Raw genomic sequence first — 17,550 nt, forward strand, 5'->3', positions numbered from 1 at the left:
ATTTTACATTCTCAGAAAAAAATATTTTTGCCTCTTAGTCAGTAGTATAATCCTCAAATAATAATTTTCAATTTATATTTTTATAAATAAATTAAAGGTTTTCATATACTTAAAGGGAATGCAAAACAGTCTTCCCAACTGAAAGTATCACTCTTTCCCCCATTTATCCACATTTAACAATTTTTTCATAGTTTAATTTTGTAAAATACCTCATTTACAGCACTTGATATCTTATTTTCTTTACAGGCAAGTTTCAAAAGTTCTTGGATAATTAGAAAACAATCAGAAACGCATTGTGAGAGACAAAGTCTATGTCATATAATTTAGTTGTTCCATTTACATTTTTTAAAAGTTTAAGAAACAAACTACACAATAAAATAGGTATTTAATGTAAAGGAAAGGCACATTCACTGCTTCCTTCTGGGAAGCACACAGATGACAGAGAAAGGATACCTTTAGATCAGATCTGGAAAGGTTTATAGCAGGTGTTCCATTTAGAACCAACGCGCTACTCAACAGAAAGCATGGCAATTACAGGAACTATTTTTAGTAGGTGAAGTTGCTGAAGCTATTTGTACTTCAAAATTTGAAACTTTTCGAAATTAACCCTCTTCCACCTAAGCTTATGTTTTAAATCATGGAATGCAAAAATATGACCCTCAGAGTAAAATATATGGTAAAAAATATAAGAATATATTTTATATTATCTTATTTACATAGAATAAGTCATTCATTCTGCTTAGCTGAATAAATAATTATAATGACATAGTACAGGGTGCTGCTGCTAACAGACATATAATGACAAGATATACATAGTATATGTAATACAGAGTTTATAAAATAGGGAGGGTGCTCTAAAAAGGGTGAAAACCTCAGGAAGCTATTAGAGAAGGAACATTTGAATTGTTATTTGAAGATGAACTACAATTGGAATAGTGATCCAGGTACAAGTTATTTAAACTTGCAAGCAGAAGAAATGGGTAAAAATCTTGCTGGGTTCAAAGAATTATAGATAATTAATTGTAGCTTAGAAAAAACTAAAATAAGAGTGGAAAAAGATGGATATGAAGGCCCGGGGAGATAGCTCAGTAGAAGAAGAACTTGCCTGGCAAGCAAGTGCTGGGTCCTGAGTTCAATCCCCAGTACCAGAAAAAAAAAAAAAAAAAAAAAAAAAGATATGAAATCTGCAGAGGTGCTGGACTTTGCCCTCAGGCAATAAAAATTAAGCCTTTTAATGGAGAGTGTAGTGTTACTACCTTTCTGATACTGCATGCTCACTGCTGGTATCATCTAATTTAAACTGGAAGAAACAATACACAAGGGAAAGAGCAAAAATGGGATTATTCACTTATAGTCTTATAGGTTTGTTTCAAATATCTCATCTCTGTGATACTTAGATATGAATATTTGAGCACAATTTATTCTGTATTGCTATTTTATGATCCTGAGAGAGAAATAGAAATTAGGCGTGTTCTTTTGATATCCAACAATTCCCTTAATATGTAGCATACGGCAGATTCTTGGAATTTTTAAATTACTATTGCTGAAAACTAAGCAGAAATACAATAAAATTATGGCAACTTGTTCTATTTTTCAATGTACTTCCAGTTCTTGAGCTACAGCAGAACAAAAAACTGTAAATATCAACACAACTCCTCTGAGGCTACATCCAGGTCATGAATTTTAATAACTGTATATTTGCTGAAGTAGCATCACCAACAATTAATATAATTACCAAGATTTAAATGACTACAGGTCTTCTGACAGGCAATGTATACAACGTGGAAAAAAGAGAAAAGAACAGAGAGCACAATGATGTCATATACACTTAGTCCTTGTGCTGGGGAAAATAAAAGGAAAAATAAACTTATCCAGTAGTTAGAACATAAACTCACCTTTCCTCCAGTATTGTAGCCTTGTTTTATTTACTAGGAGTAGATGTGCATATAAATGCAGGAAGAATATGTTTACAACTACAATTGATCTAATCTTTTTTTTTTTTTTTAATCAGATTCTCTGAACTATTCAGATTAATATAGTACCAAATTTAGTCACAAGTGAAAAAACTACAGAGCAAATGCACTCGGTCTCCCTGACAACATCACGCATTCATTTCAATGTGTCCAGACACAAAGGCAGTGGTTGAAAAGGGAAACTCAGATTAAAAATTATTATTATGCAAGGGAGAGGTTTTCACAGGCATTGTTTAATTGATAAGATAGAGAATAAAGAATTTTGCCACAATGGTAATAAATTCAAGCCACATCACATTCTGATGACCTGTTTTGCATTTTCTTTTCTTAAAGCAAAAGTTTTAATTGAATTTATTAACTGTTATGAGGTTGCACATTTGCATTTCTAATAGGTACATTGTGTGTATATATCAACTTTAATCAAGGTTCAACGTGTAGCCCAGATACGCTCCATTTCACAATCTATCTCATAAAATTCAGCTAGAATAAAACTAGAACTGAAATAAAATACTTCACTTTTCATACTTAATTAATCATTAATCTGCACTTCGACCAACACTGGGATAAGTAGTGGGAATTTTATCATTTTTCTGGCCTGTGATTTGCAAAGGAGTGGTAAACTCAACTGGAAAGTGAGCGTTTTTTCTGGTAGCATCGCTGATTCATTAGATAAAAATTAGTGCTGCGGAGTATTTGGTGACTTAATTCCATTCCGGTTATACTTAAGCATTTAGCACTTTGCCGACTTTGCCCAGACACACTGCTTAGGGACATGACGTCGCAAGACACATCCCGCGAAAGACTAACTGTGGAGAGCCAGTGAGGCCCAAGGACAGCTGAAGAGCCAGGAAAGAGAGCAGGGACTCAAAGGAGACACATTTTAAGGGGAAGGAAAACTCATTTTATGTCAAAATAAGTGGAATCATCTTCTTTAGTAAAAAAGGAAATGGCTTTTGTTATAGTCTCACTTGTGCTTGAGAAAACGGTTTTGACTTTGTAGATGCAATTAAACTCGCATTTAAGAGTATTCTCTGGTGGTATTAAGGTACCAGTCCTCGCAGTAGCCGGCTGTCGTTACCTTTGTAGTTAACCTTGAAGCCAACAGAGCCGACGCTTTCGTCCGTCTGGAGGTGCAGCCACATCTGGCCACTCATGCTCACGATCAGGTCCGGTACGAAGCTGCCAGTCAGCCTGCAAGGAGACGACACAGAAGAAGAGACAGTGATCAGCGCGCCCTCCGCACGCGAACCGCGAGGCGGATGTGGCTCTCGGTGCTCTCTTCGCTAGGAAAAAATCACTTAGAAACCCTCACACGTCTGTGTCGATGCAAGAGGCAAATTGCATAATTCAGTGATCAAGGTCTATCATTTTAAAAATATCATTTGATATGTTTAACTAGGTTCGCTCTTTCATATCCCTGAGGCAAAATTACTGTTTTACACCATCAGAGAGTCCTACACTTCCTTTGAATTAAGGAGAAAAAGATAATCTATAAGAATCTTCAAGTATTTTTAACACCAAGATTTTTCTCAATGTATCTTTTAAAATTTAGCAGAACATTGTTTGAAATATTATGAAAGATATTCAAATACTGTGTAAGAAGGGTAAATATGTGCAAAGCAAGAACAAGTATTTTGAAGAGGATTAATAATGGCAACGAGGGAGGCGGGGAGATGGCTCAGTGGAATAAGCACTTCCCTGGCAAGCGCAAGGGCCTGAGTTCAATCCCTGGTTCTGCCAAAATAATAATAATAATAATAATAATAACAACAGCAGTAATGGCAAGGAGTCTTTTAAGGCAATAATTCTATTTAAAAAATTTAGTGCATTTTGGACATATATCATATATTATGCACTATCATTTTTTTTGGTACCAGTGATCGCACTCAGAACCTTGCCCTTCCAGGCAGGTGCTGCACCCTTGAGCTATACTCAGCCCCGTATGCTGTCTTTTGCAACTTCTTTCTATCAAACTTTGTCATTTTGAATGTAGGACTAGAACTTTGGTGAGTTTGAGGCAGTGGCCTTAAAAATGCCACTGGATAGATGCTGGCACATTGTGAGGAGCAGGAGTAGCAAGGAGGAAAGCTCAGGGGCGGGATGCAAACTAAAGAAAGCTCATTCAGAAATGGACATGAGCGCCCCAGATTAAAGCTTTCTACCAGCTAGCCCAACCAAACACGCGGCTAGCAGCCTATATCAAGTGAGTACAGGAGGACGTTTCCTGGGAAAATTTAATCATTGCTGTGTATTGTATCATGTTATATTCCATTTACCTCGGAATGGTTTTAGCAGCCTGAAATAAAATACAAACTTTTAAATATATTTAAGGTTCATTTTCTGATTTTTATACCAATGTGTAACTTTAGGTTTTTATGGAAGTATGTGTAATATTTCCTCTTCTAATAACATTCTATCAAAACTGATGTGCAAGTTCATTATGTGACATTCACTAAATTTGTAAGATTCAATAAAGATGATAATTGTTGGAAAAAAATAGTTTAACAACAACAAACCTGAACATCACTGTTAGGTACCGCTTGAAAAAATGGATCCCTGTGTGACTGGTTTTGAATTCAAAGTATTTAAAGTACTAGAGAATGATAATTCTATATAAAGGTGAACACACTTAGCTAAGTATAAATAATTATGACTGTACCTTTATTCATGGGCCTGGGCTTCAGAATACTTCATTTATTGACTAAGTCAAGCACGTGATGTGTGTAAGAGCCCTCAGGATGTATAATAGGATCCTTGTGACCTTTACAACTACATTATTTGTAATAGAGATTTGCTTTTGGAAAGCTGTAATTGGTGGCCGTAATTTCAAAATATACAACCTTGTATTCAACACTTTTGAAAGCCTTGTTTATGATCTTTGTATTGATGTGAAGAAATTTAAGCTTAAATGCTTATTGAATAAGGCCCTGGTTTTCTCTTTCATAACCATTTTAAAATGGATATCACAACACAAGTTTTAACATTGGAAAAAAAAAAAACAACTAAAATGTTTTCAATTTTGTTTCTTAACTTAGTGCACATAAAACTACAACCTGTGTAAGGCAAACCTCAAGTCAATGGCTTTCTCTCAGGGCAAGCAGCAGTGTTTTCAAAATAGACAAACATAGTAATAGTCATGTTGAAATACTCACAGAGAACAACCATGCCTATATTTAGTAGCTTGGCAGTAATCAAACTCTAAGAGAAACACTTTTCATGTTACAGCATAAAGTAATCCTGAGATCCAGGAGTACATATTGACCTTGTGCAGGGGCAGGTCATTAGGGTGACACTGTGAGAAGTCTTGTCCACATGATACCTGATGCTTTCAGTTTTATTGTTTTCCTTGACATGGAATCAGTGAATGTGAAAATCCTCAGGTCTACCCACAGAGCTCTAGGGCTCATGTCATGTTGGGGTTTGTAAAGATTTCCTATTTCTTGACACTTCTTAGGCTATGTGCATTGGGGAAAAATATTTTGCCCCTTCCCATTAGAATTCAGAACCTAGTAGTTTTAACTCAAGGCTCAGGTTAAATATTTTAGAAAATCTGAAACAGTAACTGTAGCCTTAAATCCCTAAAATTATCACCTTATCATCTACTCTTGTGTATCTTATTCTTTTGTTAGCTCATAGCAGTTTTGGTAGTGAGGGTAGCAAGAAACAAAAATGGGGGATATAATTCACTGGTGGGAAGAGATTTTGTTCAAGGCAAATATCACATATATTATCGTGATAGTATAAGAAATGGATAGTATAAGAAATGGATAATATAAGAAATGGATAGTATAAAAATGGAAACCCTTCCCTAAAATACAAAATAAGAAGAAAAAAAATAGAAGCCTTTTGTGTTTTGTATGTTTTCCCTTTATTAATCTTTGAGCATGGATCTAATGATAAAACATGCAGGAAAAAGAAGAAAATGAAGGATGATCACATGCCTAATAGGATGTGTTTCTCCCTATGTCTACCGTTACATAAAAGAGAACATGTATACCCATATTAACAGCACCCCAGTGCAGAATAACTAAATCTTGGAAGAGGCTCATGGATTCATCCACAGATGACTGTGTAAAGAAATGTGGAATTTATACATAATGGGGTACTACTATGCCATAAAGAAAGATAAGCTTGAGTGATTTGTGGGAAAATGGAAGCCCTCTGAGACTTTACATTAAGGGAAGTAAACCAAACATAAGTTTAAACATCACATGTTTTGTTCTAGATGAAAAACCCAACATACAAATAAATAGCAATGTAAAAGATATGGTAGGAGGTCGGGAGCTACAACAAGAAAGAGACCTGGGAAAGAGCTCAAGACATGAGGGGAAGCGGAGAGGCAAGGAGAAGAGGGTGAGGAAAGTCTAGAGCTGGCTCTGCACATGCGCCAGCGGCACCCAAGGAAAAGAAGCACATGGTACCGCAAACACAGACTACTAACATGAAAACTGAACAAAGAAAAAATAACAAACTGCCCCCATTTCCACGCAGATGAAATGAATGCTGGACATGGCAGCTAGAACATGCATATGCTGCTCCAGCGTTCAAGCAAATTGCACCCATTTCCTGCTTGAGGGAACTGCATGGGCATGTGTGAAAATAGTACGGGCAAAGCAAGTGTATGCAGTGCAAGTTCTGTCGACAGCCTTGGCAAGGTGACAGCAAGACTGCGAATCCATTAACTGGCTTGTTGGGAAATAGTTTCATGCTCTGATCTGTACTGATGCTCAGGCTTGTGTCACCAAGGTATCACTAGGAAATTTTTTGTCATACATAATTTTGAAATAACACCCTTCTCACTAGCTTTATTAGAATCAAAATGAACAGAGAGCTTATGGTGCAGGGATGGAGAAGGGGGGAAAGCCTAGGAGAGGAGGGCAGTGCAGGGGAGGGAAGGGGACAGGAAAAAGGAACATAAACTAGCCACACATACAACAAACACATAACACAAGCAAGAAGAAATGCGTAGATTATGAATTTAAATTTCCATTATTTCAGGAATTTTTATTTGATAAGCCAATAAGGAGACATCTAATAACATTATAGGCTACTAGATCGTGGGCCTGAATAAATACTTTACTGTTTATAATCTACATATTAAAAGAAAATGAAAAAAAATGGAACAACCACTATGCTTCCAATTGAATCCTTTGGCCTAAAGAGAATAGGGCAAGGTCGCAGGCCGGAGCAAGATGGGCCTCCTTACTGACTCTTGCCCTGTCCAGAGAGGGCCCCTTGTTGACCTTAGACTAGAGAGTTGCTGCCAGTACTTGTCTTCGAGGCCCAGAATTTGCTTCTGGAATCACACAGCACCACTTCCAGAACCTCGCATGATGTGCGGACCACAGTGTGGGAAGCACAGAACCCAAAGCCAAGCCCTGGGGCCGGGCACATGGCTTGGTAGAATAAACACCTGCCTGGCAAGTGCAAGGGTCTGAGTACAATCCCTAGTTCCAGAAAAAAAAAAGGCAAGCCCTGTAAACCTAACCCACAGGAGAGTACATACATTGATAACGTGGTGAAATTGGTAATAGAAAATATTCTTTTTTTTTTTTTTTGTATTTTAGGGAAGGGTCTACAGGGTGTCAGGGTCTCACTACTAGATCAGACTCGTAGTGATCTGCCTGTTTAAAGTCTCCCAAGAGCTGGGATTACAGGCGCGCACGCCCAGTCTCAATTGCTATCTCAGGGGTCCTGGAGGCGCGCCTGGCATGGCAGGCCCGGGGATCAAACCCCCAGCTGCTTGCAGGTGCTTTAATCTGCTGAGCTATTTGGCCGTCTCAAAAACTCTTGATATCATCTTTATATTTTATGACATTTTCCTAGGAGTTTATTTTTCTTCCAGTACAAAAGAGACCGCAACAAAACACACATTGATATTACGGTTTGTCCAGGAAGCAGTGCTCTAGAACACGTGGACCAAGGATTCTGGAATTCTCTGTTTCCTAGACAGGCAGGGACCCCTTTTTCAGCTGCAGAGTGGCAGAGTTGGGACACACAGGCCATGTGTATGTCCTACGCCTGTTGCGCGGCTGTGGGAGGCCACACGTGCAGTGAACCTGCAGGCTGAACCTCCACACCAGCGCATGGAGGCCAGAGCTGAGGTCGCAGGGTGGCCGGCTGCAGGCTACAGGCCTGCCTGGCCTGAGTCACTGTGTCCCAGCTGAGAAGGTTATTAGGACAAAGGTTTGTGGAGGTCGGAGAGTGAAACACAGACCATTTAACTGTTCTTTTATCTCGACACATCACATTAGTAGTTTTTACATTTAACAATGGCAGGTTTTATTTGACTTCTTGCTTGGGGCTGTGCAGAGGCCATGGGTCTGCCTATAGTTGAAAAAGCTTCACTTATTAAGAAATGCGTTCAGGTCCACTCACATTTCCATCAGTTTATTTGTTGGACACAAATTCCTCAAGTTATCATAAAGTCTTAAGAGTTCAGAAGAACTTTTGATCTAATTCAAAGTCTGTGAAACATGTGAAGCCAGCCAGCTTCCGTTTGAACAGCTTTCGGCTGCGGGCCGGGAAAGCGCTGTCCACGCCGCAGTTGCTCAAGGACAAGGAAGATCTGCAGCGTGTTCAGGGGGCGTAACTGTGTTTCTGTTGGTGAAATTGAGTAAACTTCAGAGAAACATGTGCTCTGGTGGTAGACAGAGGAAGGCAGCACGGAATGCAGACCTTTTGAAATAAATAGAACTCCTCAGAGGGGGAACAATGTCACATGCAGTGAGGCGTAAGTGATGCACACACTAAGGGCAATGTGATAACAACAATGTGAGAAGAGGGAAAATGTCGTGCGACCTTCTTTCATTCCTCTAACATCAGCAGAAGGAAAAGCTCGTCTTTATGAGACACACTTTTTTTCTTTGTTCCCTGAAACAGAAGAGCACTTCCCTCTATCTTAGTGGTTATCTTCCAGTCTGTGCTGGCTAGCTAAGCTCAGCCTCACTCTCCTCTCCAGATTAGGCCCAGGTCTGCTCCTCTCACACTTTTATCATGTGGTTCTGGTTCCCTCTGCTAAGTGATAGCGCAGAGAGAGGACTGTTCACCCCCTGCCATGTGTTAATGCAAATGCAGGCCAGAGCACGGTCCAAGCTTGACACAGAACCACCAATGCTAAATTGAATGGATTTGGGGAGCAATTAAGCTCAAGGGAAAACAAACCCCAAATTCTTTGAGTAAGTCTGAAGATAACAAATGCAAACAATTACTTTATGTTTACAAAGAAATTCTTTTTATTAAGGAAAAGTGCATGTTTTTAGGTAGTTAACAGTTATATATATGTTCAGCCTCCCAAAGACATGGGATCACAGGCATGTGCCACCACACTCAGTCTCAAACACCCTCTCAGCATGCTCCAGGAGCAGGCCCAGCACAGCACACCGGGGATTGAACCCCGTCCACTGTGTTCTGCCTAAGCAGGAGCTTTAATCCACTGTGCTATTTGGCCAGCCCTTCCTCTCAGTATTTAAAAGTACATACTAAAGACCAGTGTCTTATGTGTGTTGAATTTCACAGAAATGTTACATTTATGTATTCTTAATGAGGTTTGGTTCTAAAAGCAGTCCTTTGAACATGTAAATACTGGTTTCCAGATTATTTGAGTATAATGAGTGTTTCTTCCTGTTTGTCTCCTAGCACCCCCTCACTCGCAGGAAGGGGCCAATTTAGCTATTGAATGAAGGGCCTCAAAGGGAGCTGTCACAGAATGAGGCTTTAATTTTTAATTCTCTACCACACATGTGGCATTTATTGGAAAAATATGACAGCATGAAGACATGACATATAGGTACTTCATATTATTTTCAAAAGTAAGATTTCTGTGTTGTCATTACTAAGATCTGTCTTGCCAAAAGAATACCAAATAGTATGTCAAAAGTCACTGATACCTTCAAAACTTTTATAACATTGAAATACAGTAAAATATATGATACAAACATATCATAACTATGTCTTAAATATATCAGTGATTGCAGGCCTCTGCTTAATATAATAAATATACCTTTTCACATTTTACCAGATCTAATGGTTGACTATGTAGGATAATTTTAACATCTTCCTTTGTCACTTTAAAATCCTGGAAAGATACATATGTGCCCTTCCAGTTAGGTGAAGTTAATTCAATCAAAGGTCCTTTTTAAAAAATAGTGGAAAATGTTGTGGATAAGGAGAACATACTATCTATGACCTGGAATATTCATTGTGCAAGATAATTTTTACTACTTAATCCAATACTGAGAGACTAAGTTTTGTTTTGTGGTAGATATGTGAAAGACAGTATAGTGGAAAATATATTTTAGTTAACTGACGGAAGTGTACCTTCGACAGTCAATGTTTTGAAAACCTTAAACCTACATTGCAGTCTTTCCTCCCAAGTACAAGAAACAAAATCTGTCCCCTTGTACATTGTGAGCTATCTCCCCAGTGATTTTTCATGTTTTATTCTGAGACAGAGTCTTTCTAAGTCACTAAGTTCTCTATGGTGGAGTAGAACTTGCTGAGTTCCTCCTGCCTCAGCCTCCCAGAGTACGAAAATCACAGGCGCACATCACCATATTCAGTTATGCTCACGTTCTGACTTTCATTTCTGAAGAGCTGATGATGGATGTAACGAATGTGTAATGATTGATAACAAAATGTAGCCAAGTTGCTACATTTTAATAATTTCCAAGAAACATTTATGAAGTGCCAGATGAACGAACATTACTTTCCATTTTTATTTGGAAAAAAATAAACTATTTAAGGATGAAAGGAGAGAATGAGGGAAAGGAAAGTAAAACAAAACAAAAAAAAAGAATAAAAGAAAACCAACTTTGTGAATAGGAAGGGGAGAGGAGTTTGAAAGGAGGGTATGAGAATGGGGGATAAAAAGATGAATTCAGATGCATGGTGTACTTCTCAAACCATAGGAAACAAATGTCTGTATTTATAACCCATAAAGCTTAGTGCACTTTGCTACAGATGTATACAAATTCCCTCTCAGGAGTGTGGTCATTACATATACCTAAACTGTACCAATAAATGTAAACAAAGATAAGAGCATGAAACAAGCGTAGTTTTATGTCCTGTCAGGTGGCGCATGCTTCAGTGATGGTAGGCCCACACAGCCATTGCGAATGACCTCAGAAGCTCTACATAAAGTCATAGAAATTAGAAGCTTTGGAAATACCTTGTCCTCTCTAAAGAGGCCAGAAAACGGTTCAAGTACTTCTTGCCACATGAATATACAGGTCTAGTGCCGCTCACCAGTCAAAAGTAATCACAGATTCAATTTTTATATGCAATTTTCAGTTCTCTAAAGCACTGTCCTTGACAGACGAGAACAAAACAAACCAAAAAATATTTCTATGATAAAATTACTTCCACAGCTGTCAACTTCCAGTACATTTTACTCAGTATAATGAAGTCTAAGCAATATGATATAAAATTAAGGAGACATTATGAAGAAATTATAAATTATTTCTGGCCAATCATCCCAACATAGCAAAAAAGGACTCAGATGTTGATAAAATGCTGATGATTATTGGAAAAGGAAATATTAAATTTGCCAAAACATCAGCAACTTATCTAAGCATTGAGAGCAGGTGGAAAACTGGCCTGGGTGTCTCCACCTGGGCACAAAACAGATCTGAAGAAAGACACCCCACTGCACTGAGGATTGAGAGTCATACTGAGAGGAGGGATGAAGTGGGTGTGGACGTCGTGGTGCTTGAAGACAAGTGGAAAAGGAAGGGTTTTCTGTGTTTATTTCTTAATTGTTTTTCCTGAAAAATAAGAACTAAAAGGCAGTCTAGAACATATTGTAGGGAACCAGGAGGTTATTGTTGGCTTTTAACTGGAGTCTGAACTAACAATACTAAAGGATATTGCCTTGTAAAATTTAAAATAGCAAAGCCAAACAAAACAAACAGAAAGAGAGAAAAAGAGAAAAATAAGAGAAAGAAAATCACTTTTCATATTTAGGAAAATCAACATGTTGAGAAAATCCTACAGTGTCTATGATAATAAATGTGCACATGATAACATGATTACCCTTGGAGTCATTTAAGCTATAGAGAAGATTTTCTAATAGTAACTATAACATCTTAGTATGCGTAAAGATCCTCTGGTGAGTATAGTACAATGTACCTTGTTTGGCGTGAATTCCAGAGATTCTGCTTTAGTCAGTCTTATATCAGTTTCAAAAGTCTACATTTTTAAGGTGTGCTAAGTAATTGTGACCCGTTAATGGTGCAAAAAGACTCTGTTTTCAGCAACATCAGGGTAGGTACAGGCAGTTTTCTCTTGATACGTCTGGAGCTAGGTTGTTCACAGACTTCTCAGATCCTCAAACCATGAAAAATAAAGGTCTGTTATGTATAACCCACAAAAACTTAGTGCATTTTTCTACAGAAGTTGATGGCCAAAAAATAAGGGGCCTCAAGCTTCACTGTAAATAAACTAACAGACTGATTATGTGAGAGTTGGTGACGATAACTAAGCTACCATGCCCTTTGTTTCTGTAGCTTGAGGAATCAATGTAAAAAAATGAGAATAAAACATAATAAATACCTGATAGGTTAAGAAAAAAAATGAGTCATTAAAAGCTTACACTTGCAGCACAGTCCTTGGGTCTCCAACTTCGCCCCCGTCACCAATGGTCAACGTGTCATAGCCGATCTCAAGGTCAAATTCTTCAAAATTTATCTGGATAACCTGGAAATAAATAGAAATAAATAACTTAAATGCATTGCATTATGTAATAGACGCAAAAAAAGAAAGCAAATTGCACAAAAGTATTCCAAATGCACATGGAATACATATATCTATATATATTCAAATACATATATGAATTTCATAGGGGCATAATGTCAGAGTATTTCTAAATTTCAAATATCAATTGTGGCTTTCAGATATTAAATGCAGCATGTGTTGGCTTCATTGTACCTTCCAGATTAAGTTTTCAGTGAAGTGGCATGCTTCTCTACATAACACTCTCATTTGAAGATAGATGAATGCAAATCCACTTTCAGAAGTCATTATAAAAAGTACATGTAGGTGGAGACGGCTTTCCACACAGTTGCATGTACATTTTATAAAGTTCACATGGAAAGCCTGTGTGCTATTTCCACTGAACAGTAAAGCTTAAAAAAAGAGCAAAATTTGAACCCAGCTGACTAGGCTTATTGGTATCAAGTTTAATTTTGTCATTCTTTAGTAAGAGAATCCCCCAGATACATTAAAATATATTGGCAAAACTGGAAGCACACATTTGGAGAGACGTATTAGGCAGGACACACAATGGAGCATTGTATCTTACTAAAACATGCCCATGTACTCATACATTATTTATGTGCTTATGTAAAAATCTGAATTTAGTGAAATTGCAATTATTCAATTAAGTGCTTAAAATATGAATAAAACAAGAGTCAGTACAGAAAAAATCACATACTTTCCAACATACTATCATGCCGGGAATAAAGAATAATTTAAAATAATGTATTATTTATCATATGCTGAAGAAAATAAACATCCTAGCCTACTAATATTCCTAAAGATTAAATCATAAAGTCTTTCCTTAGCAATATCAAATTGTAGTAGCAATAAATACCTGTACATTTATTTAAAATCATAGAAAATTTATATCCTGATATTACTGAGCTTTCTAACAAAATAATTGCTATGTTTATGATCTTTAAAATATTTCTCTTTTGACATTAATTAAACTACTTGCTCTGGCCAAATTCAAATATAATGTAGGTAAAAAATATCAAATCATGAAGTTTATATCATCACAGTACTTTAAAACTGCTTCTTTACAGCAATTAAATATAAATGCTTTCAATTAATTGCCTTTTGGGCTGATCAGATAGCTCATCAGAGCACTTTGTGATCTGCCTAAATTGCCTGTATAGGCAGAGCACAGCAGCCAGGGTTCGATCCCCTGTGTGCTGAGCTGGCCCCACCTCCAGGGCACTCTGAGATGGTGATTGAGACTGGGTGTGGCAGCACATGACTGTAATCCTAGCACGTGGGAGGCTGAAAACAGGAGAATCACTGAGTCCGATCTACATAGTGAGACCCTGCAAACTGTGTACTAAATACATAAAAAATAATAAACTAAATTAATTGCCTTTCTATAGATTTATGTCAGTTCTCTTTTTGACTTTTATAAGAAGCATGATTATAAGCAATAATATATAAGCAATAATACATATACACATTTTTAAATATATGTCTGATATATTTTAATATAATAAAACCATTGTGAAACATTGTAGCATATGATTTTTCAAAATTATTTTACTATTTATATATATTTATTTTTTAATTTCTATCACTCTGATATAAAAATTGAGTTTTGCATTTTCATTGCCAATTGACCTGCATAGTTCTTTGTCATATTATGTTGTCACTGATGTTTCCTTTTCTGAGATGTGACTACTTCACTTTTACAAAATTTCTCTTGGATTTCTAGCATTTGTGTGCTAGTTACTGCTTGCAAAAATTTTTATATTAATAACAATATATTTCCACTGCAGTATTCGTTAAAAAGAATCATGTTTGTGAGACACAGTGAGGTGAAGAGTTGTAGCTATTCACTTTAAGTATTTTGTTTATTTGTTGTCCAGGCATGCTGCATTACACAGAAAACTAATACGCTTCTTTACATTTGTAACTTTTAAACATCCCTTGATTTAGATCATTTCATGTAAAGAAACTATTGATTGTATCAAGCTAGAACTTGCTTGTCTTGCTATGGGTATCACCCTTGCACTATGACTCAAAGTTGTAAGGATATTGTCTTCAAAACTTTGTTTTTTGAGAATTAACTGATTTTTGAGAATTAACATATAATTCACCCACAGTTCCAATCTCGTTGCGTACATGGCCTGTGTCACTCCCTCCCCATGACTGTAGGCAAGATCTGTGACTATGGCATCAGTTTTGTAATTAAGAACTATTATATCTGAACATTAAGTGATAGTAGAGATAAGATCTCTAAATCTTAAGATCATCAAGTGTCTAAAAGTAAAAAAAAATAAAATGAAAAAATAAAGATAGTCTACTTTGTGTCTCACTATTATTTGAATTCTTGATGATAGCTATGCTTTCTGAGGTAAAATGAAATCTCATACTTTCCTAATTACCAGAGATGTTAAGCATATTTTTTAATTTATTGGCCATTTATAACTCTGAGAAGTGTCTATTCACTTCAATTCCTCCTTCTTTTATGAGACCTTTTACTTTTGAAAGTCTGCTTTTTTAGTTCTTCACATATTTTAGATATTATTCCTCTGCTGAAGAGTAGCAAACAAAGATTTGTTTCCCATTCTGTAGTTTGTTTCTTCACACTATTTGTTGTTTCCTTTGTTACACAGAAAGAAACTTTTTAAATTGATAAAGTCGCATTTGTTCACCTTTTTTACATCTACTGAGATTATCCTATGATTTTTGTCATTGCTTCTGCTTGTGCGATGTGCTCTAATGTGCTATGCTGAGCCATCCTTGAATGACGGAGATTTAACTGGCATGATTGTATGATTTTTAAAAAAATGACTCATTGCATTGATGATTCATTTGCCAGTATTTCCTTGAGGAATTTTTGCCTCATGTTTCCTAAAGAAGTTGGCCTGCAGGTTTCTTTTTCAGTTGAGTCCTTCTTTGGTTTTGGAATCAAGGCATTGCTAGCTCTCAGGAATGCCTTTGACAATATTCTTCCCTTTTGATTTCTTTAAAAGTTTGAGGAGTATTGCTGTTAGATCTTCACTGACATTCATGAGGAACCCTTTTGTGAGTCAATGAGATTCTGTGCTTTTCTTGGTTGGTAGACTCTTAATGTTGCCTCATTTTCATTGGTTGTTATTGGACAGTTGAAGATTTTCTATCTTTCTGGATCAGTTCTAGTAATTTCTATATGTCTAGGAATCCATCTATCTCTATTTAGTCTGTGTTTTTCAATTTATTAGAGCATCAGTTTCCAAAGTAGTTATTAATGAGCTACTAGATTGTGGCAGTGTCTGTTTTGATTTTGCCTTTTTCATTTCTAATTACTTTGATACACATCTCTTTTTCCCTTTTGTCTACAAATTTGTCTATTTAGTTTTGAATTAATTATACCTTAGAACTATGCTAACATCACCAGTATCAAGTTTTTCAATGCATCAAACCCAAACTGATTATTAAAGGATAACTTTCCCTTTCTTTTTCCTTCAGCTCCTGTTAATATCTACCTTATATTTTATGTCTATAATTTTTTCTATTCTTGATTATTTACATAATTGGAATCATACAATGTTTATCTTTTCAATCTATTTTATTTTCCTTATCAGGAAATCTTCAGAACACATCCACAATGAACATGAACCAGAACTTAATTCATATTCCATTGCTAAATAACATCTCATGAAGGACATATACTACATTTTCTTTAATGATTAATCTACTGAATATTTAGATTATACTAATATTTTAGATATCATGAATATGCGTGATATCTTGGACTTTTTTAACTCTTTTAATATATATATCTAAGGGTATAGTTAGTCTTTTTTCTTTTGGAAAAAGGGATTTAATTTAGGCCCTTGCGCTTGCAGGGAAGTGTTTATTCCACTGAGCCATCTTCCCAGCCCTAGTTGGTCTTATATTAACTCAATTCCTGACTTTTTGAGAAATTAAAAAGAAACATGTTTCCTATAACTATTCCAATATTTTTTATTTTTATTTGTTTGTGTTTTTTGAGATAAGGTCTAACTATGTACTTCAGGGCAGTTTTGAACTCACTGTATACCTCAGACTGTCCTCAGACTCATGGTGATCCTCCTGCCTCAGCCTAGGACTTCAGTTCTGCATCACCATGTCCAGCTTAATCTAATATTTTAAATTTTCACCAGTAATATAAAAGGGTATAATTTGTGCAATGCTTTTTCAACACTTTTTTTCTTCTTTTTATTTGTTTAATGATAGACATCTTAACAGGTGCAAAATGATATCTCATTATGTTTTCTATTTGAATTTATCTAATGACTCAGAGATGGTGAACATGTTTTTACTGACCATATAGGGGGATTTGTTTATCCTCTTTAGAGAATTACTTATGGAAGTTTTTTATACACGTTGTAGTTTTTGGCGTGGTACTTGGGGTTCAGCTTGCAGCCTGACGCATGCTTGAAAAGTGCTCTAACCCTGACTTTTACCCTCGTTCAATGACAGAGTCGGCTTTTTGCTACTTTTGTTCACTTGAAGGAGTTCTTCACATATCATGGATATTAATCCCTGCTGAAATTCATGATTTTCTCTCATTCTGTGCATAGGATTCTTATTCTTTTCATGGTCTCCGTTGATACTCTAAACTTTTAATTGAACAAAATCCCTATTTTTTTTAATTTTTCTGCTATCACCTATGATGTTGCAATCATAGTAAATAAATAAAACATGGACAAATAAAGTAATACACTGAGTTTCTGCTATATTTTCCATTAAGAAATCTGTAGTTTAAATCTTTCTATTGTGTTATAAAATGAATGAAAAATATCCCCTTTTGGCTCATCCTGTTTTTAAATTTTTGGACTGATAAGTGGTTAATCTATTCTGAATA

At 36.3% G+C, this 17,550-nt stretch overlaps 1 protein-coding gene across 1 annotated transcript in view; it reads right to left on the reverse strand.

The window, feature by feature from the left end:
- Csmd3 (CUB and Sushi multiple domains 3) overlaps nt 1–17,550 on the reverse strand; it is a 1,279,636-nt gene that overhangs the window by 623,015 nt on the left and 639,071 nt on the right. The window contains exons 15-16 of the mRNA XM_012516661.2: nt 12,565–12,668; nt 3,052–3,164 (exon numbers count right to left, since the gene is read on the reverse strand). Of these exons, the coding sequence (XP_012372115.2) occupies nt 3,052–3,164; nt 12,565–12,668 (217 nt within the window). The remainder of the gene's footprint in view (nt 1–3,051; nt 3,165–12,564; nt 12,669–17,550) is intronic.

This window comes from Octodon degus, unplaced genomic scaffold (assembly GCF_000260255.1).
Source record: "Octodon degus isolate 3935 unplaced genomic scaffold, OctDeg1.0 scaffold00118, whole genome shotgun sequence".
In the NCBI taxonomy this organism is placed as follows: Eukaryota; Metazoa; Chordata; class Mammalia; order Rodentia; family Octodontidae; genus Octodon; species Octodon degus.